The sequence below is a fragment of the Mesocricetus auratus genome, unplaced genomic scaffold, assembly GCF_017639785.1.
Source record: "Mesocricetus auratus isolate SY011 unplaced genomic scaffold, BCM_Maur_2.0 Super-Scaffold_100007, whole genome shotgun sequence".
In the NCBI taxonomy this organism is placed as follows: domain Eukaryota; kingdom Metazoa; phylum Chordata; class Mammalia; order Rodentia; family Cricetidae; genus Mesocricetus; species Mesocricetus auratus.
Genome location: NW_024429191.1, coordinates 16,249,516 through 16,270,134, shown reverse-complemented (window position 1 = coordinate 16,270,134; position 20,619 = coordinate 16,249,516). Strand labels below are relative to the sequence as shown.

At 45.3% G+C, this 20,619-nt stretch overlaps 1 protein-coding gene across 8 annotated transcripts in view; it reads left to right on the top strand.

Annotated features, from left to right (window-relative positions):
- Nucleotides 1-20,619, top strand: part of Tenm2 (teneurin transmembrane protein 2) — a 1,211,860-nt gene that overhangs the window by 1,157,130 nt on the left and 34,111 nt on the right. For 6 of the 8 annotated variants that reach the window (XM_040748463.1, XM_040748460.1, XM_040748462.1 and 3 more), the window contains 6 exons: nucleotides 1,605-1,748; nucleotides 2,237-2,486; nucleotides 10,513-10,533; nucleotides 13,398-13,630; nucleotides 15,984-16,138; nucleotides 17,608-18,482. In XM_040748463.1, coding sequence (XP_040604397.1) covers nucleotides 1,605-1,748; nucleotides 2,237-2,486; nucleotides 10,513-10,533; nucleotides 13,398-13,630; nucleotides 15,984-16,138; nucleotides 17,608-18,482 — 1,678 coding nt within the window. The remainder of the gene's footprint in view (nucleotides 1-1,604; nucleotides 1,749-2,236; nucleotides 2,487-10,512; nucleotides 10,534-13,397; nucleotides 13,631-15,983; nucleotides 16,139-17,607; nucleotides 18,483-20,619) is intronic. The other 2 variants (XM_040748461.1, XM_040748458.1) reach the window with 1 other exon arrangement.

Sequence of the window (20,619 nt, the reverse complement as noted above, 5' to 3'; positions counted from 1 at the left end):
GTTGACTTATCCTCCAAGGGTAGCAAATGAATGCTTTCTTAAATACCACTATGAACTCATACAATGAAATAGATCTCAATATATTTCAACCCATTGGAGTTATTATGCTTGTTAATGGTCAGAAAGTCCTGTGTATGGTCATTAGGAGTCTCTTCAAGCTGACTCCCAAATCCTTTGACACGACCCTCATAGATGGTGATTTCTTTTTTACTTGCTGTCTAGCATCTTTATGAGGCCTGGCCTCAATGTGTTCATTTCTTGCATCCATGTCTTCAGCAAGCCTTGATACTTTGCAGTGAGAAACAGTGCATCAAGGTCACAAGGTGGACACGGCCAATCTGTGACGACTGAGTCGGTCACAATTGACAGTTTGAAAGGACAAGCTTTGAAGTGCATGGGGATGCATGTGTGGTTTTGTTTGTTGTTATTGTTCTGAGATAAAAAAAAAATGTATCCTTCATTCATATCAACATTTGCATATCTCAGGATTTTTCAAAAGCTGCAGAAAATCCCCATTGGTGACACACATAGTTAAGAGTCTAATGTACTAGGAACAGCCATATAACAATGCCTCTGATTGTCAGAGCAGCCTTCCAATTAAAGATGTATGGCACCTCAGCTTTTGGTCTCAGCTCTCCCACCACATCTCTCTAAGAAACTGAGACTTTACTTAACACATGTACAAAAGGGGAAACACACGAGGTGAGGCACATTGCTGGAATCAAGGGTTGATGTGCCTTTCTCTCCTCCTTTCCCTCTTCCATGTGACAAATGCAAGACTTTTACAAAGCAGGCTTTAGGGTCTGACACCATTGTAACTAACAGGCTGAACTCTATGGATGCCAGGCTTTCCTGGAACCTTCTAGAATCCTGGGTACATAGTCATCCCTTGGATGCCAATCTCTGTAGATGCACAGGACGGCATAGCATTTTGTTTATAGCCTATATACATCTTTCCATATTCTTTATATCCACTCTTGATAAGTTTTGTAATGTGTATCATTTAGAGGATGGTAACACAGAAAAATTCTTGTATATGCTCAGTCCAGTTGCAGTCTATTTTCCTAAACCTTTTAAGTCTATACATTGGTTTATTTTAATAGGCACTGAACCTGCAGACACTGGAGGCCTGCAGGCCAGCAGTGCTAAGGACCTTTTCTATACATAAGCTGTTACCCCAAAACCTTCTTATCAAGGGGCTTAGCTGCTTTCTAAGGCCTTTCTCCTAATGAGTGACAAAACAAGTGCATTCTGGGACAGCAGGCCAACCGAAACTGTCCCCAATCCTCCCATCCACAGACTTGTTCAGTATTAGGTTTTGCAAGGACTCTTCTCTTCCTTCCATATCTCTGGGGTCATTTTGGGAGCCAGCAGGTTCATCAGAAAATCCCTTCCTGTGATCACTGCATGAAGTTTCAAAGTTGAATTCAACTCAAAATCTGGATTTCATGGAATAGAGTCCGAGGGTCAAAGCTGTCAGCCACCTCTTAAAGTTTAGGGAACAGGGGTCACCACTAACATGTGGTTCTCATTCTTGCTAAGGAACTCAGGAGTACTCAGTCACCTCTTCTTTCCCACTTTGTCCCAAATCCTTTGTCTTACAGTGTCTGTTGGATTCGAATATGAGACCTGTCCCAGCCTCATCCTGTGGGAGAAAAGGACAGCCCTGCTTCAGGGCTTTGAGCTGGACCCTTCCAACCTTGGTGGCTGGTCCCTGGACAAGCACCACATCCTCAACGTGAAAAGCGGTATGTTAGGGATGAGGGATGGTGTTTAGTGGGTAGCACTTGCCTAACATGCATGGCCTGGGTTCCATCCCTGGCACAATAAAACATTCATGATTAAATTGATTAATTGGTTTATACTCTCTAGTGTTGACATGTCAGTGGTAGCCCTTTCCTTGGGCATTTTTTTCTAATTAAATATCCCCCCAGATTCATAGATTTTTCTCATTTTTCCCTTTAAAAGTTAACCCCAGTGTATCAGCCTTATTGTACCTCATTATTGTTTTTCTGTTATTCCTCAAGATAGTATCCTACCCACATCATAGCTTTGGGAGTGGGCCTCCCATTGCTACTATTTTGCATCATGAGGAAATGGGAAAGCTCCCCAAAAAGAAGAGGCTTCCCTTTTTTTTCTTCTCTTCCTATCACTTCCCACCCATTTAGTAGGTCAACCCAAGTATCCTGCTCACAGGGTTGTGTGACCCCCCTTCCACTCTGCCTCCCTCCCCCAGGGATACTACACAAAGGCACAGGGGAGAACCAGTTCCTGACCCAGCAGCCCGCCATCATCACAAGCATCATGGGCAATGGTCGCCGCAGGAGCATCTCCTGTCCCAGCTGCAATGGCCTTGCTGAAGGCAACAAACTGTTGGCCCCGGTGGCCCTGGCTGTGGGAATTGATGGGAGCCTCTTCGTCGGTGACTTCAATTACATCCGGCGTATCTTCCCCTCTCGAAATGTGACCAGTATCTTGGAGTTACGGTAAATGGCCACACAAGAAAACTTCTGCTTTCTAGATCCCCCCTTGCTCACAGTTTTCTCTGGGTGGAGGATGACTGAATTTGGGGTTCTCAGAGCAGGAAATGTTTTGATTATCCCTAAAATACCATCCACATGTTTGATACAATTGTCAGCAATTCAGCTACAAACAAGAAAAGCAAAAAAGAGTCCCCAGCCTAGAAAGGAACCAAGTGTCTTTCATTTTTTAAAAACTCAGTAGCAGCATCCAACACACATCAAAGTGTGAGGACCACTAATGCTCCATTACTAATTCACAGGGTCTTGCTGAGCACCTGTGGGTACTTCCCCTAGTAAACCCTCAGGATCTTTTTGTACTTGCTAGAATGCAGTATAGCACAGTGGCATCTGGCCTAACTATGTCATTTCTAACCATTCTGGAAGATTCCTCCTGGCCATTGTTTGCTACTAAGTCTGAAGACTAGATTCCTCTGTGTTGGGAACACAGAGACCCCTAAATGCTCTTGAAAATGTTGATTCCAAATCCTCAACCAGAGGAGGATGTATAGAAAGAGGGAAAAAGATGTAAGTAAAGGAGGGGGAGAGAAGTATCCAACAAATATCTGATGAATGTACACTATGCCCCCATGTTGTGTTTGTGATCTAACAGGGAACTTGCAACTAATTCATGTGGAAAATGAAAAAAATAATTTAAAATAGACATGAATGTCTTAAGGAAAATCTAACAGGGCAAGACATGGGGAGCATGGTGAATAGGGGGGAAAAAGGGTTGCAAAATGCTACTACTGATAGCATTTGAGCTGGGCCCTGAATGATGACACCAGCCATAGGACATTTGGGGGAAAGCATTCCAGGCACAGAAAGCTATGCAAAGGATCTATTCCCAGCCAGTAACCTGGCTAATTGGAGGAACCCATAGGCATCTAATGGGACTGGGGGCTGGTGAGCTCAGAAGAGCATCTTCACCTGAACCCAGAGAGGTAAGGAGGGACATGCACTTTGAATAGACAAGTGTCTGCCTGCATGTAGATGAGCAAATATTGCATTTTGCTTGCAATGGGCAACCATTGGAGGTTGAAGTAGAGGTGGATGTAGTTGATGTGTGCTCTGAGTGGCCTTTTTAAAAGATGGCTCCGACTAGCATGGGGAAAATAGACTGGAGGAATGTGAGGGTGGAGGCAAGAAAACTCATAGAGTGGCTGTGTCAGTGGTACAGGATTTGGGTCGTGATGATTTGGTAGTGCTGACAGGATGTGGAAATGTTCCAGTGGAGATGTATCTTCCAGTTAAACCTGAGGGATGAGGAGATGGAGAGAGGTGGAAAGAGAGAAAAAGGTAGGGGGAGAGAGAGAGAGAGAGAGAGAGAGAGAGAGAGAGAGAGAGAGAGAGAGAGAGAGAGAGAGAGAGAGAGAGACCTAGTATTTGGGCCTGAGCCACAAGCCACAGGTCATGCTTTCATTGAATGTCTACATCCATTAAATTGGCATCCGTGTGAGCAAAAGACCTGACAGAACAACTTAATGGGAAGGACTTTGGCTCAAGGTTTCAGGGCACTTAGTCTATCTTGGCAGGAAAGGTATGGCAGAGCAGTTCATACCATGGCAGAGAGGAAGCCAAGAAAACCCACATCAAGAGGGTTCAGGGCAAGATACATGCCCCAGTAACCTGCATCCTCCACCCAGGCCACACCTTCCACAGCGCCACCACCTCCCTGTAGTCTAGTCTGGTGTTTTTAATCCATCAATGAATTAAGCATTAGGTCAGACTCCTCATGACCTAATCATCTCTGGAAACACCTACGTGACACACTGAGAGGAGTGCTTCACGAATCTCTTAGGTACTTCTCAGTCCAATCAAGTTGGCAATCAGTGTCCTCACAGTCCCTGCTGGGAAAGACATCAGTGACCTGGCCACCAACAGCTATCACTAAATATTCTTAGGAGTCAGAACTCTGCCAGGCACTGTAAGGAGTAAAACACATAAGGGGTTGGGGTGAGGGAGACACAGGGGTTCCACCCTGAGATAACTGCAGCCCCCTCCTCCATAGGATGTTTACTGAGTATTAGTGTTAGGCACACGTGTACCTCTAAGGATGGTAGGGATGAAATGTGGGCTCAAGAAACACCCTGCGGAGGTAGAGGCAGGCACTTGGAGAAGAAAATGTACTTCAAGCTGAGCTGAAGAGACCAAGAAGCCATTACAGAAACAGAGTGGCAAGGCCATGAAGTACAAGTAGAGGCCGAAGTGTGTAGTAGATGAGCAGAGAGAGAGAGAGACAGAGACAGAGAGACAGCAAGCAGCAAGCAGGAGACTCGGTGAAGGGACTGCAAACTAACACTCCACAGCTTGCTCCGGGTCTCCCCAAGGGAAGTCTCCTTCGTGAGATTGGTTTGTTGTTGTTGTTGTTGTTGTTGTGTGTCTTAGTTAGGCTCTCTATTGCTGTGACGAAACACCATGAGCCAAAAGCAACTTGGGGAGGAAAGGATTTATTTAGCTTCCACTTCCACAGCTCAAGTCAGGATGAGAACTCAAGCAAGGCAGGATCCTGGAGACAGGAGCTGATGCAGAGACCATAGAGGAGTGCTGCTTACTGGCTTGTTCCCCATGACTTGCTCGGCCTGATTTCTTATAGAACCCAAGGCCACCACTCCAGGGGTTGCATCGCCCACAAAGGACTGGGCCCTCCCTCATCAATCCTCATGTATGGACTTCCTCCTCTGTTAGGGCTCTACATGCTCAAAGCCAAATCAGTACTGACCGGGTACTTTCCCACCCCACAATCTTAATTCATGGTGCTTGCTAAACTCGACATATCCATTCAACCTAGGCAACCGCTTCTGGCCTGTTATTTCTGTTCTGAAGATTCCCTCTTCCTAGAAATTCTCCCTCATCCTCTGAGAGTATAACATTCTGGTTTTCCAATGAAGCAGACACTACTTTCTACCTTGTCTGGTTATTTCTGTGTGGCTCCTTAGACGTGGGTGTGTATACTTCTACACAGTAGACACTGTGGGTCCTCTCCACCAGGTCTAGAATAGTATCCAACAAGTCCTACGTACTCACGATGGACACTTGAATTCAAAAACAAGTCCTTCCCCTCTTGTTGGACCTGGCCTTTGATTCTGTATCTCTCAAACTGTAGAGATCACAATACCAGTGGTAAAAGCTAATGTCCCAATCAAAGGAAAACATACCATGCCTGTGTGGTAGCACTGAGGGCAGCTTACAGCCTATCATTCCCAATTTCCCTCGATAGCTGTGATTCCCCCCCCCTTTTTTTTAACTGTCTTCAAACTTGTCCTTGCTTTCATCCGCCAGGAACCCAGAGCCGATTAGAAGTAAAGCTTTTACAAGAACACTGACTTGATTCTTCTTTTCTTCCCACTACATGCCTGAAAACAAAGGACTGTCAATCCCCTCTCTTCAAAACAGTCACCCGCAGGGGGGGCAGGGAGGAGGGGGAGACCTGTCTTGCCTGTGTCTTTCCTCCATTGTGGCTTGGCAGCTGAGCGATTCCATTTTGGAATCAGCACCCATCCCTACCTTGCTCACCCACCCCAGTGCCCCGCCTCCCAATCAAGACACTATTGAAGTCTTACCACAGTCCTCACTAAGCTTTCCTCTATTTTTCCCTATACAAAACATTCCAACCAGAGGTCCCACACTCTAGTGACTTCTGATGCTGGAAGGAGTGCAATGGTTATCAACTGTGTGCTCTGATTGAATGCATTCTCAACACCCACTTCCCTGGAAAGCCTAATATCCCACCTTTAGGAGATACTTTTCCTTCCTGTAATTAGCACCCTCTCCACCTGGCCCATGGAAAACCTAAATGCTCTGGAGTGGAGTAAATTCATCAGCCACTAACATCTTTGGGTGAATTTCTTCCAAAGATAAACCCTTCACTCCCCAATTTGAAGACATCTTAAGAAGTACACCCCCCCCCACGGCATGGCAGTCAAGGCTGGGTCAGTATCTCTCTACAATGTCTTTTGGTATGGCCCCTTTTGATAGGCATAAGACTTCTATACCTCCTCTAATGTTTGAAATTCTTTTCCATTTTCCAAATAAAAGTGATGATGTTACATGGGCTTTTGTTCTGAGGAGACCACCCTCCAAGCAGACATCCTTCCTGTCTTTTGGGTGGGCCCTTGGAACTGTACTAGGGCAGACCTTCAGGGTGGGGAATTGTCTTAGTGCTGGAGGAGATGTGGATAAAGTGGGAGCCTAGGGAGGAGGGCAAAAGCAACAGATGCTGGAAGTCCACAGAATCCCCAAAGACAAGCTTGATCTGAGAGTTAAACAAGGGACCACCCCACTGAGTATGAGGATGGACAGTTGACTACAGCCAGCTGGACCCACTGAGTGTGAGGATGCACAGTGTGACTATAGTCAGTTGGACCCCACTGAGTGTGAGTCCCACAGTGACTGCAACTGGAGAGAATACCAGCTTCCCTCCTGTCAGCTGTGAGGATAAACATCAGGAAAGGGAAGCAAACAACGTCCCAACCCAGAAGAATAGTAGCCACCATGTCTCCAAACAATGTTGGCTCCCCCTTGGCTCTGTTTTCAAAGCCCTTTGACCAAGGACTGATCTAAACTCATAGGGCTGAAAGCTAATGCAATTTTAAGAGGTCCCTCTTAAAAAGAAGATAAGCAAATTATAAACTGAAAATGAAGAGTGAGTGCCAACGAGGTGTCTAAGTAGATAGAAGGACTTGCTGCACAAAACCAGTGACCTGAGCTCATTCCTCTGAACCTGTAGTGAAAAGATAGAATCAACTCCAAAAGTTGTCCTTTGACCTCTACACAAACATTCTGCAGTGTGTGCGTGCCTGTACTCATGCCCAGACACATAGTACACACACAAACACAGACAATGATGATGGTGATAATTAGTGTAATTAAGGGAAAAAGAACCTCACATTGTCCCACCCTGATCATCTGAATCTCATCTGGACTCTGAGGCTAAGGAAGGTCAGGTCTAGTTAGTACTTGGATGAGGTGAAATTTTTTTTAAAAAGGAAGCAATATTATTTAAGATGAGAAAAAGAAAACAAAATGACAAGTCTTTTAAAGGCCACAGGAATCCCAGGCCTCACCAAGCACAAATTACCTGATACTTTGTATTAACTGACTCCTATTCCATTTCCCTGATACTTGATTTTTTTCCATACCCCTTTGGTTATGTTCAGATAATTTTGTTGTTGTTTTTATTTGTTTTGTCTTGGGATTTTTGTTGTTGTTTAGGGGGTTTTGAAACAGGGTCTCATAGCCCAGGCTGGCCTCAAACTTGCTGATACTTAGTCAAGGATGGCCATGAACTCCTGATCTTTCTGTCTCCACCTCCCAAGTGCCACCACACCCAGCTCTTTGATTATTTTTTATGTGACAGTTTATTTTCTGATTTTTGTTATCTATAGGATGAACAGATGAGCCAAGTCTTTCCTCCCATATAACCGATCAAAATTGGTTTCAGATTATTAATAAAGTAAAAAAATTTGCTGCCATGTTCACAATTAGTTGTTGATAACATGAAGTTGTAGGGAGTATAAAACTTAGAGAAACCTCCATCAGGTTTCCTTTGTAATATTTCTGGGCATTTCACATTTTCTTGTAATGTTCTTTGAACTGATGTTCATTAATCATTTTGTCACCAATGTACATATAACCATGAAGGATGAATTCTGCAGTGGCTCTCACATGCCCTACAAAGATGCTACATGAATCAACACAGTAGGACAGAAAGCATTCCCAAAAGCCATTCTCACGACAGAATGGCTGGCAATAATTTAGCTAGATGCTGAAGGTACTGTAACCACCTAACCACATCCCTCTAGAACTCAACTAAATATATCCCAAATTAATGTCTCTGTACTTAGAACAACAGCAAGAAAACTACGCCCAGCCCAACTCCACTCTACTTGAAAGGGAATAGAGAGAGCCCACAAAAGGTGCAAGAATGGAAAGGTCCACAGTGCTCCCAACTGTCTGGAGCTTCAGACTTCTGGGCAGAACATAGGGGGGATGCAGCTTCTCCATGGCCAAGAGAAGCAACCTCATCCCATGCTGCCTGCACTTGAAGACTTATTTCCCCAGCCCTTCCCCCCTCTCTCTCTCTCTGAATATCAGCAGTGCAGAGATGTGTAAGTCTCATCCTGCTCTCAGAGACGTGGAAAAGACCAGCACATATACATAAACCACAAGACAGGGTGATGCCAGCTCTGGGAGATAGACTGGGGAGCCCGGGAGAGTCCCTGAACTCTGCAAAGGCTCCTAGACTCTGCGGTGTGAAATGCTAATCCATATCAGTGCCTTAAATTGGAGGCATCCCTTTTCCCTCAAAGGGTGTGCCCGAAGGTCTGAGTTGTTGAGGGTGTGTGAAGCCTAAGCCCGTCCGTCAGAAATAGGCCATCTGAAGTCCTTTGCAGGGACTGACTAAGGGATGGTGTTATTTTGGCTTGTTTCCTGCCCTGGCCTGGAAGGACCGTGACCTCAGCCTTTATCCAAAGCTCATATCCACATGATCTATCAAACTCCACACCTTCCTGTGCCTTGGTCCCCCTCCCCTCCAGTCCTCTTCCCCTAACCCTGCTATAGTAATCAACTTCAAGCAGATGTTCTTAGATAAGAAGTAGGTCAGAACTGCAGACCCAAATCCCATCCAGTCTTCTCACAAAATCTTGAGTTAAAAAAAATGAAATTGATATTGCAATAATTAAGAGGCAAATGTGTCTACCACTGGTGGCAGATAGCATTTCACTTTCATTAAGCAATATAAAATAGACGTGAGAATTCCCGGCTGCCACCCTGACACACCAGGCTTTACAGACTGAATCTTAAATTGCACTATGTCAGTCAGAGCTCAGGAGTTATCAGCATCATTTAATTAACTTTTTTTCCGCAAAAACTAACATGTTAGACTAAAATATAAAAATGAAATCTCTGTGTAAGCCTCACTCTAATGATGGCCCCCGACAGAGGCCTGAGCTGCACCTCAGAATCAAGGCATTTATCCTCTTATTCCTGTCCCCAAGCCTCCTCTCTCAGCTGGAAGGAAAGTGAATCCAGGGTTCCTACCACCTGGACCTAGAAGCCTCAGGAATTGAGAGTGGATTTCCTTTCGTGGGGAACTTACTCTTTTTCCTTAATGCTGTGTTTCAGCCACTTTCCTGCTGAAGTTGATAAGTCTTTTTGTTCCTGAAGAAGAAAGCAACAAACCTTTTTGTTTTCTTTTTCTAATTCTGCTAAATGGTGTGCTAACTGGAGTCTCTGGCTCTGATTACAAGAGGATAGTACTGCCTGTGAATTTTATGAATGGGCATAGTATCTGACTGCTACAGTGAGAAAGAATGAATAGGGGTTGTGAGGATGTGCTGGTCATGCAGGTAAACAGGGGAAGGAGCAAGGAGGCATGGAGCAGGGCCAGAAACTGGTTTTGGGAGTCAAAAGCCTTTGCCACACTACAATTGGTATGAGCCAGGGTTCTGTCTTTTGGGTGGTCCTGACTCTACTCTTAATACACCAGTAGCAATCAGCATCACAAGTGTAACCATGCTCCTTCCACACCCAGGACAGACATTACAAATCAATCACAGAGTTCTTGATAGCTAAACTTGAATTTGGCTTCAGAAACCTCCTACCACCACACTCACAGTTGCCATTGCCAGTCAACAGGTATTGCCCCTGAGATGCAACCCATCTGCCATCACTTCATCAGCCAGAAGTCCTGTCTCACCTGTTGCCACCTGTGTCCCATGACAGCCACCTTGCCTGTCAGAGAATCCAAGCATTCTTGTACACATTTCCCAGTGGCCAGGAGGACTCTAAACTCAGGGATTCTTCCCAAGTAATTGAGCCAGGCACTGTCAGTTAGAAAAGAAAAAGAAATGAAAAAAAAAAAGATTGCTTTTGGGGGGAGGGTTCCGTTATACAAGAAACAAACAAACAAAAAATGTTATGTTTGCATTATCATCAATTCCTCAGCTAACTGTTTGTTCTTTTTTCCTTCTGTTTTCTTTCTATAAAGAAATAAAGAGTTTAAACATAGGTAAGATGAAGAGCTCTTTCCCATATAATTTGCTATGGTTCGTTTGTTCCTTGTGTTCACTTTCTTGTTTTGTGCTTCTGTGTAATGTTGTATATTTTTATGTACCAAATACAGTAACTTTTTTATGTGCTAATTGTGTGTTGTGGATATGATAAGCTTTTGCAATTATGAAATGCAGTCAAAAAGCAACCAAATAAGCTGACAGTAATTAGAATTTCCGGGAGATGCGAGAGCAAGATAATGAACCCTCAGTGAACCTCTGTCCCGGCTGCTCAGTGTGGTCCATAATTGGGCTAAACAGTTGAGGCAAACTTCGGGCTTTTGTAAATGCTGGACTGGGTTCACAAAAGCTTTAATGAACTGGAAACGGGTCAAAAACTCATTTTCAACTCATTAATGATTTTCCCCTAGATATGTGGTCATTTAAACACCACACACACACACACACACACACACACACACACACACACACACACACGTTAATTGCCAATCTGCTGTTCAGAATGAATCCAATAGTTAGATTCATTGAAAATTATATGAAGTTAAATCACCCTTGAGTAGTTTGAAAGGTGTAGACCAAGTACTTTTTGTCTAAAGGGTCTCTGTCACCTTGCTGATTCGAGGTTATTTGAAATCACATTGGTAGAAATCACATGTCCAATACACAACACACATATGTATATGTATGTGAGCACTGCCATGTAATGGATGCAGCATGAGTATGCTGATAGAAAAGAGGCACTTATTTTTGGGGAGAAGGGGAAGGGCAGCTTATTCATGGAATGAATGCTGTCTCCACTCCATGAAACACCAGCCATAAAACCCTTTGTGACAATGGGTCAGAATCGGACAAAAAAATAGACTCAAATTGCATGCTATCATCATTCTCTAAGGAATGGCCATTTTTAGAAAAGGGAAAAAAGTTCTGCCCTTGTAGTCTTGAAAACCCCAAAATTGACTAGTTATAGATACCCCAATGAGGCCAATTTTTTTCCAAGAACAGAGATGTCTCCCCCTTCCTGAAAACCCACAGAACAACCATGTTTGCTCCTAAGCACAGCCACCAATCTGGAGCATGACTTTCCATTGTTCCTGAACCACTCTCTGAGAATCATGGTGAGAAAGAGGTTGGGCTACCGGAAGAATGGTCTCCCCAAGCAATAGCTAACCCCACCTGTCAGCTCCTATGCCAGAGATTTGGAAAAGCCTCTTCAGATCGGGTTCCCTAGAAAGTCCAGAATTAATTATCTTGCTCACACATAGACACAGATGTGCAACGCCTTGATCTTCCCAAGGATCATGCCAGCTACTGTTCATTTAGTGAAAGGGTGCAGCATCTAATTAAAAAATGGCATGGATTTTTTCCCTTTCTGCCCTAATTTGTTTTGCATATGTGGATATTCTCTAATGACTCGGCCAAAAAGTGAGGAGGGCAAAAAACAAAGGGAGAGGGAAGGGAAAGAAAAGAACCCAAAGTAGCCCACTCTTTCAAAAGACCTTGACTTCCAGTTCAATTATCAGTCGTAATAGCAATCTGAAGAGAAGCAGGAAATAAAGATGGCCTCAACGCACAAATAGTTCCTAAAAATAGCTTCCCAACTCTTTTTTTTTAAGTCAGGCAAGAACCCAAATGATAGTGTTTTAATTAGTAATTTACCAGCTAATGTCCACAGGACAAATACACCTGACACCAACTGGCATGCTCACCTCACACTCACCTTTTCTAGCCCCTTTCCTCCCATCATTCCAGAACATAATCGAAAAATATTAGGACAAAAAAGCCTGCACTCATTCTAGGTGCATGGAACTCACGCACTGGGCCAGAAAGCAGCATCCACCACTACCTCCAGTAGAGGAGGCTTTGAACAATCAGCATTGGGATGGTATGAGGACTCATTCTGGTCCCAGCCACCATGAGGAGCAGATCCAATGGGAGAGTTAGAGACTTTGGAGCCAGAATGACCATTAGCAAAAGATCAGATTTGATTTTGTCATCTTCCAAATAAGAAAGCCGATGCCCACTGTTGCCAGAAGACTCAACCTGAGGTCCCCAGCTGGCTTTGAGTCATGCAATTCCTTTGTCTTAATCCTGAGCCAGTTCTCCATTCAGTTCAGCCCCACAAAGGACACTGAGAGGCATAACAGAGGAAACATGCAGGCCCCCGGGGTCCCCAGCCTCCTCATCTACCTCACACACATTAGAAACTAGGGGAGGCTCAGGACTCACGCCCTGGTATTAATACAGCACTTAAAAGCTGCATCTCTCTGGTAACTCAGATGCTGGATGGTAGTTTGGACAGGATCAAGCGCAAGTATTGGACATGATGGCGAGCTAACTACACTTTGCAGTAAATACAATTTCATTTGCATAGACATTGGGGACAATCAGCTCTAAGGCCAAGGATTGGCGGTGGCTCTGGGGAACTGATCATCACAAGCTTAGAAAACCCCAGAATGCTCCAGGGCTCATGACCTCAGGGGTCTTGTGGAGGCAGAGATTAAAAAGAGGACACTATCGAGGGGAGACTGGCTTCCTACATTCCATGAGACAACACGTGAAGCCCTTGGGAAATATATGAAGCTGGCATTGAGTGACTCACTATCCTTGCTCACCAAAACAGAACTGGAGTGGGGTCTTTTGTGCCAGTTAATTGAAGCAACAGTCTGTATAGGAATTTTTAAATCCCAAAACAGCATGAGTACCTGGGAGCCATGATGTGTTGACATGTAACTCAGGGTGTCACTAATTCACTAAAATAAAGACACTAGAGAATGTAGGAGGCTCACTAGGATTTTTGTCACCTCCAACCCAAGAGTCCAGCTGCACAGTCCCTTCTTCTTTTCTCTTTGTGCTTCTCCTAAAGCAACAGCCCAGGACACAAGTACTATTTGGCTGTGGACCCTGTGACCGGCTCGCTCTACGTGTCCGACACCAACAGTCGCCGAATCTACCGAGTCAAGTCTCTGAGTGGAGCCAAAGACCTGGCTGGGAATTCAGAGGTTGTGGCAGGCACTGGCGAACAGTGTCTGCCCTTCGATGAAGCACGCTGTGGGGATGGAGGGAAGGCTGTGGATGCAACCCTGATGAGCCCTCGAGGTAAAGACCACAGAAGGAGATGCCTCTATCCCACACAGAACCTTCCACAAGCTGAGTGAACCCTTGTGATCTAAAACATCGTTTTTCCTGAGATGGTTTATTGCAAAGCTCCTGGGTCTATGTGGGTGATTTAAGCTAATTTGTTAAGGTAAACTTTACCTCCCACATATACTACTTAGGGAAACACAATAGTCTGTATCTGGCTGCATACCTCTGGCTGCTGCCTGTCTCAGAGAACCAAAAGACAGTGTTAGCTCCATCAGTCCAAGTGCCAGCCATAGGGGCTAGATACACAACAGAGGCCACCAGGAGTTTCTGCTATGCCAGACTTTGATGTTAGACAATGGTGTATCCAAAGTCTAAGGCATCATGTCTTTCGTATTGTGAATACCCAAGAAAACTTAAGAATTGGGGTGAGGGGTGCTCAGTGAGAGGCAAAGCTTCTTCCTCTTAGTCAAAAAAAAAAGCTATCTCTCTCTAGATCAGTGGTTCCCAACCTTCCTAATGCTGCCACTCTTTAATACAGTTCCTCACGTTGTGGTGACCTCCAACCATAAAATTATTTTCATTGCTACTGCATAACTATGATCTTGCTACTGTTATAAATCATAATGTAAATATCTGTGTTTTCTGATGGTCTTAGGCAACCCCTGTGGAAGGTCATAGGTTGAGAACCACTGCCCTTGTCTTCTTTCTTAAGTGAATCCAGTTGGTATAGCTGATCTCCTAGCCAAGGGACTCTCCCTCAGAAATGTGGATTCACCATAAGCCACACTAAAGGGACAGGAGGAATAAATTAGCCCTTTAATGAGATGGTGTACTTTCCTTTCCCAGACTTCCCACCTCCTGGTCCAGCTCCTGGTACAGTCACTACATGAGGTTCTGTGGAGTCAGCCTGCCTTTCTGAGCTCTGACTCAGAAAGATGTAACTCCTCCTTTTTCTTGTCTTCGGTCTTTTTCTTCCAGAAGCTGGCCCAAGCCTAAGTGGCCATTTGAAACTTTGGGCCTTTTCCCTTTTTCTCTCAAGCCCCTCCCCCTGCTGTGTGCCTGCTTGTCTCCCACACGTCCAGCCTCCATGCTGGCTTAACTTAAACAGCATGGCTTCTTCTTGCTCTTTTCCATCTTCCTTCTCCAAGCAACTGCTGAGATGTACAACTTGCCTGCCTTGAGTATTTTTCTTTTAAATTCTAATTAAATTGTCCTTGAGCCTCGGAGATTAAAGAAGAAGAAGAATTTGGGGAGGGCTGGATAGATATCTTACTTAGTAAAGTGTCTGTGACACAAGCATAAGAACATGTGGCATTTACGTTAAAAAAAATCAGTTGCAATGGTACACACCTGTAATCCCTACTCTAGAGAGGAATACAGACAGGTGATTCCTGACTACATCAGATTGGCAGGTTGGTTCCAGGTTCAGGGAGAGACCCAATGTCAAAAGGTTAAGCAGATAGCACCCAATATCAACTTGTGGCCTCCGGATGCATCGGTGCATTCAGGCATGCACGCACACTCCTGCTCATGAACATATACACACTGAAAGTAAATAAATAAGAAAATAAGAAAGGATGGGTATTACTTCCATGATTCCTGTCCTGAGGAGTTCTTGGAATCGATAAGCGTCTATTTGAAAGGACTAAAGATGCTTGGGGTTAAAGAGCAATCATATCAGGGTCTAATTCTTGTTAGCATTTTTAGCTACTGTGCAAGCAGCCTGCAGCATGGATTAAGGATGCCAAGCCTTGTACTTGGGCACTGAAATGAAAACGCAAAAGAAATAGAAGCGGCAAGTCTGTGTCTTATCAGTCCTGCTGTGACAGGGAAATGCTAGGGCTCTGTGTCCCCTGGGGGCACTGGAGTGCTGATTGGAGTCAAGGCTTAATTGGGAATTCTTCCTGGAGGATACATTTTGAATTGGGAGTTTGTGGCTGAAAGCACCGTTGTCTCTCAGCCTCGTCACGATTAGTTGTGAAGGGTATTTGAATAATATGCTACCAATCATTTTTAGAGCAATGGAGGTTGGTAATAACTTGCTTTCTGGAGAGAGCAGAGTCAGGGCTGTTTCCCCCTTCGCTTGCAGCCCTGGTTCCTCTGCAGCTTAAGGTGATGTCATTGGTGGAGGGAATACGGCTAGCACCCTGGGAATCCTGCACAGCACAGCACAGTGCCCTTGAGAAATGTTTGCCTTGAAAGGACTGACAGCTGCTGTTTTGAGGATGCTCACCCATCCATCCCAGGAAGGTCCCTGGTCCAAGCACATCATGCCCAGAGCAGGGCATCTCCCATCTCCTCCACAAACCATCCTCCTATCAAAAAAAAAAACAAAAACAAAACAAAACCATGCTTCCCTCCCCAGGTATTGCAGTGGACAAGAACGGACTTATGTACTTCGTTGACGCCACCATGATCCGGAAGGTTGACCAAAATGGAATCATCTCCACCTTGCTGGGGTCCAATGACCTTACGGCTGTCCGGCCACTGAGCTGTGACTCCAGCATGGATGTGGCCCAGGTGGGACTCTTTATTCCTCATCCTTAACCAACTCCTAGGTCTTCTAGCCCGTAGTTCCCACATGTTCTTATAGGAGCTATGGACAATGATCTCAGTTGGTTTGCAGAGGAATCAGGTGAACTAGACACCAAGATGAAAAAAATGCAGGATAGGGGCAAAGAAAAAGAGAGGCAATAAAGGAAAGATAGAAGAGCGAGCGAGAGAGCACGAGAGAGAGAGAGAGAGAGAGAGAGAGAGAGAGAGAGAGAGAGAGAGAGAGAGAGAGAGAGAGAGAGAACAGAGAGGGCGACTCTTCTCTGAGGAGCAAAGCTGGTGGCACACTCCAGCAGTGGCAGATTATAGGGTAGGGGCTGCTGTATAATTATCTCTCGTCTCCATCATTTTCAAAGATTTGAGACTGTACGGTTTAGTGTTACATGTCAATCAGAGCTTCCCTGTTAATCTGGAGTGATTGCATCTTCACTATATAAACCTCCACTTTGTGTAGTAGTTACTAGAGCGAAGCCCTCCTCAATCATCCTCCCAAGTGCGGGTTTCATCAGGTCTCTTACAGAGGCAGGGACCACAGGCTCCTCAAAATGTGCAGCGTTTGTTCAAAGAAGCTGGCATGTATGTTCAACCTGCCTGTAAGAGTCTTTTCAACCCTTGGTCAACCTCATAAATTTTAGCTCAAATTCCCCAACAAACTGACAACTTGCTACTGAGATTTTTATTTCAATTCCACAGAGGAAGAATGTATTTGACTTGGCTCTGTTCACTCCTTTTTTCAAACACTCAAGTTGTAGTTTGTTAGCCAGCCTGTTCTTTGTCTGTTCTTGGGCTAGGGCCGCTTCCCAAGCCACATGGCTGCTTTTTTTGTAATTTAGACAAATGTGTCTCCTCCGAATGAACACAGCTTCTCTGACCCATGGCTTGGGGAGCTAAGTATGGGCTGAATGGCCTTGGTCCTTCTGCATTTATCTACCTGTACCACCCCATTTGATGACTGCATCCCTGGCTAGTCATCTGAGGCCAAGAAAATGTTGTGGATAGAGCTGGCAGGACTCAAGCCAGGACAGACAAAATTGAAGGAAGAATGTGTCACATGCTCTGCCCTTCTCTGTTATAAACAGCCAGCTCAGGCAAATAGTTTAATGTTGAGCTGTAAAGGGTGCTATAGTATGTGTGCTTCTTAAAGGCTATGTCGGTGCTGGGGAGATGTCTCAGCAATTAAAGGTCCACGTTGCTCTTGCTAAAGACTTGGGTTTGAGTCCCAGCACCCAAGTGGTGGCTTACAACCATGCATAACTCCAGTTCCAGAGGATCCAATGCCCTCACCCTCTTCTGATCAGGCACACACGTGGTGTCGACATATATTCAGGGAAAGCATTAACACATATAAAATAAATACCTTTAAAGCTATGTCCTTTCTCCAAATGCATAAAATCAGTGTGTTAGAGGCTGTTCTTGAAATGCCGTGTCATGTACAGGTTCGTCTGGAGTGGCCGACAGACCTTGCCGTCAACCCCATGGACAATTCCCTGTATGTTCTAGAGAACAACGTCATCCTGCGAATCACTGAGAATCACCAGGTCAGCATCATCGCAGGACGGCCTATGCACTGCCAGGTTCCCGGCATTGACTACTCACTCAGCAAGCTTGCCATCCACTCTGCTCTGGAGTCAGCCAGCGCCATCGCCATTTCTCACACTGGCGTGCTCTACATCACTGAGACGGACGAGAAAAAGATCAACCGCCTACGCCAGGTCACCACCAATGGGGAGATTTGCCTCTTAGCCGGGGCAGCTTCTGACTGCGACTGCAAAAATGACGTCAATTGCATCTGCTATTCGGGAGATGATGCGTACGCCACAGACGCCATCTTGAACTCCCCGTCCTCCTTAGCTGTGGCTCCAGATGGCACCATCTACATCGCGGACCTTGGGAATATTCGGATTAGGGCGGTCAGCAAAAACAAACCTGTTCTTAATGCATTCAACCAGTATGAGGCTGCATCTCCGGGAGAGCAGGAATTGTATGTGTTCAACGCCGATGGTATCCATCAGTACACCGTGAGCCTGGTGACGGGGGAGTACTTGTACAATTTCACATACAGTGCTGACAATGACGTCACCGAGTTGATTGACAACAACGGAAATTCCCTAAAGATCCGCCGGGACAGCAGTGGCATGCCCCGCCACCTGCTCATGCCAGATAACCAGATCATCACCCTTACCGTGGGCACCAATGGAGGCCTCAAAGCCGTGTCCACACAGAACCTGGAGCTTGGCCTCATGACCTATGATGGGAACACTGGACTCCTAGCCACCAAGAGTGACGAAACTGGATGGACGACTTTCTATGAGTGAGTAAGGCTTTTGACCAATCTCTCTAGAGCCCTCCCCCTGCTCTTGCTGGCATCTGGATGGACCATTCACATTGCTTTTAAAATTGCCTAGTCACGTCTTCCTAACTTTAATGATTTCTTATAGCCTCAGGATATTCGTGTCCCTTCTCCTGACTCCTAAATGATTTGCTCTATCAGGCCTCTGATATTGAGCATCCTCCCTGCTAGCACTGGGAATTCCTGTTGTCTGGTTGCCGTTCAAACTTCAGGATATTGGACACGCACAGCACCTGGGAGATAAAGTGCTGATTAACCCCACTGATTATTCATGTTTGCCATGGGTGCGGAAATTAGAAAGTAAGAGGCAGGGTCCCAGCGGGGCTCCTGTGATTTAACAATAGGTCCAGCAACACACTTGATTGCACAGACAGGTAGATAAACTCTGAATTTCCTCCTTAGCAGAAGCAGATCAATACAGATAAAGTGCTGGGTATATTAAAAGATGTGAGGGCTGGTCATATTTCCCCTAACAATTATCTCATACTTAATAGTTCTACCGTTTGTTTGGCCAAAAAGCTGTTTTCCTTAGCTCCTGAAGCAGCATTGGTCAAGCAAGCCTGCTGCTAGCTGGAGCAGGCTGCTAAGCCTGAGTCCCCAGTGACCTACTGGAGACTGAATGGAATTTACCAGCCTCCGGGCTCTCTCCACAGCGGTGAGCTAGTGAGCATCATGTGTTAGGAACCCTGGCTTGCTTCCTGTCTCTGTGTTGCTGCTAGCTGAAAATTTAGTAAGTTAGGGAGGGGATGCCATGGAGAGATGAGGGTAGGAGGGACAAGAAAAAGAAGACTTCATTGTTGATCACGCTTAAATCAACAATGTTTGCTTCCTGTTTGTATGCCAGTGGGTTTGGGAGAATGCAAAGGATGCTATCGCCACCTGCTGGAGTTTTGCTGCATTGCAGAATTGCTTGTCTGGGTCCTGAAATTTCCCCTTTGAGGCGAAGCTCTGTTTCTGACTTCTAAGCAGCTTCAGAACATCCTTTGGGGTGCTGGGACTAGATCACACTCCACCAGCCAAAGCACATAGTAGTTGTTAAGTCTCCTGAATGAGAAGCAAATTTAGGGCCCCTCCTAAATTAGCCCTCAGCTAGAGTTCAGTTCCAAAGTTCAGGTGCAGGGAGTGGTCTCGAAGACACGAACTCTTGATTGGAGGCAGTTTGCTAGCAAAGGTCCCCAGATGAGTGAAAACATACACGTGATTCTCAATTTTTCTTAAAGTGTGTTTGTTCTGGAATTATGGTGAAACTGAATCAGGTTTTCTCTTTTAATTTGATACTCTTCTGAATGTGAGTAGATCCCAGAATCCAAATCGCCCATTGTGGAGACTCACATAGATAAGGTTTCCTTGGGCTTCCTAAAAAGATGAGGCATTCTTGTTTGTTTATTTGCTTGTAGTGTTTTAGCTTTTGTTACACATGGTCAGAAGATTGCCACTTTAAAACTCAGACATAAGCCATACCTCCTGCCAGAGGTACCAGGTCCTGGTGAACACCACACAGTGATTGCAGAAGTCTAACAGAAATGGAAAAAGAGCACACAGGTGGCCCGTGCTTCAACAAGAGCTTTCCCTCAGTTCTAGAAAGTTCCAGGAAGCCCCAGCCTTGGAATTACGATTTCCCCAGTTGCAAGCTATCAAGTCCCGATAGAGTATCCTTGGCAAGGTCCAACTTTACAGGGAACGACAGATTCCACAGCCTTCCACAGGGGAAAGCGTGACTTACCAGGAAGTTCCTGGGTCTTAGCATCAGAAAGGCAGTGGTATGGATGCCAGCTCTTACATGTACTTCCTGGGTGGCATTGGACAAACCCCTCAACCTCTCTGAGCCTCATTGTTCACGTGTATCGCATGGTATTATCAGTTGCGTGGGAGCTGTGGTCATTCATTGGCTGGAATAACTTTAGAAATCAAGGCTGGCATTCAGAAGTGTAACAGAAACTAGATGCTAACAGGAAAGTAATCGATCACACCTGTGTCCCTATCCCCTCCTGAATAAAGAAGGGTGCAAGCGTTAGACAGGGGCCTCATTTCAAACAGTAGACCTGAGGGGTGCACTTTGCACTTTGAATCTTCTTGTTGCTTTCGATTGTGTCCTGCT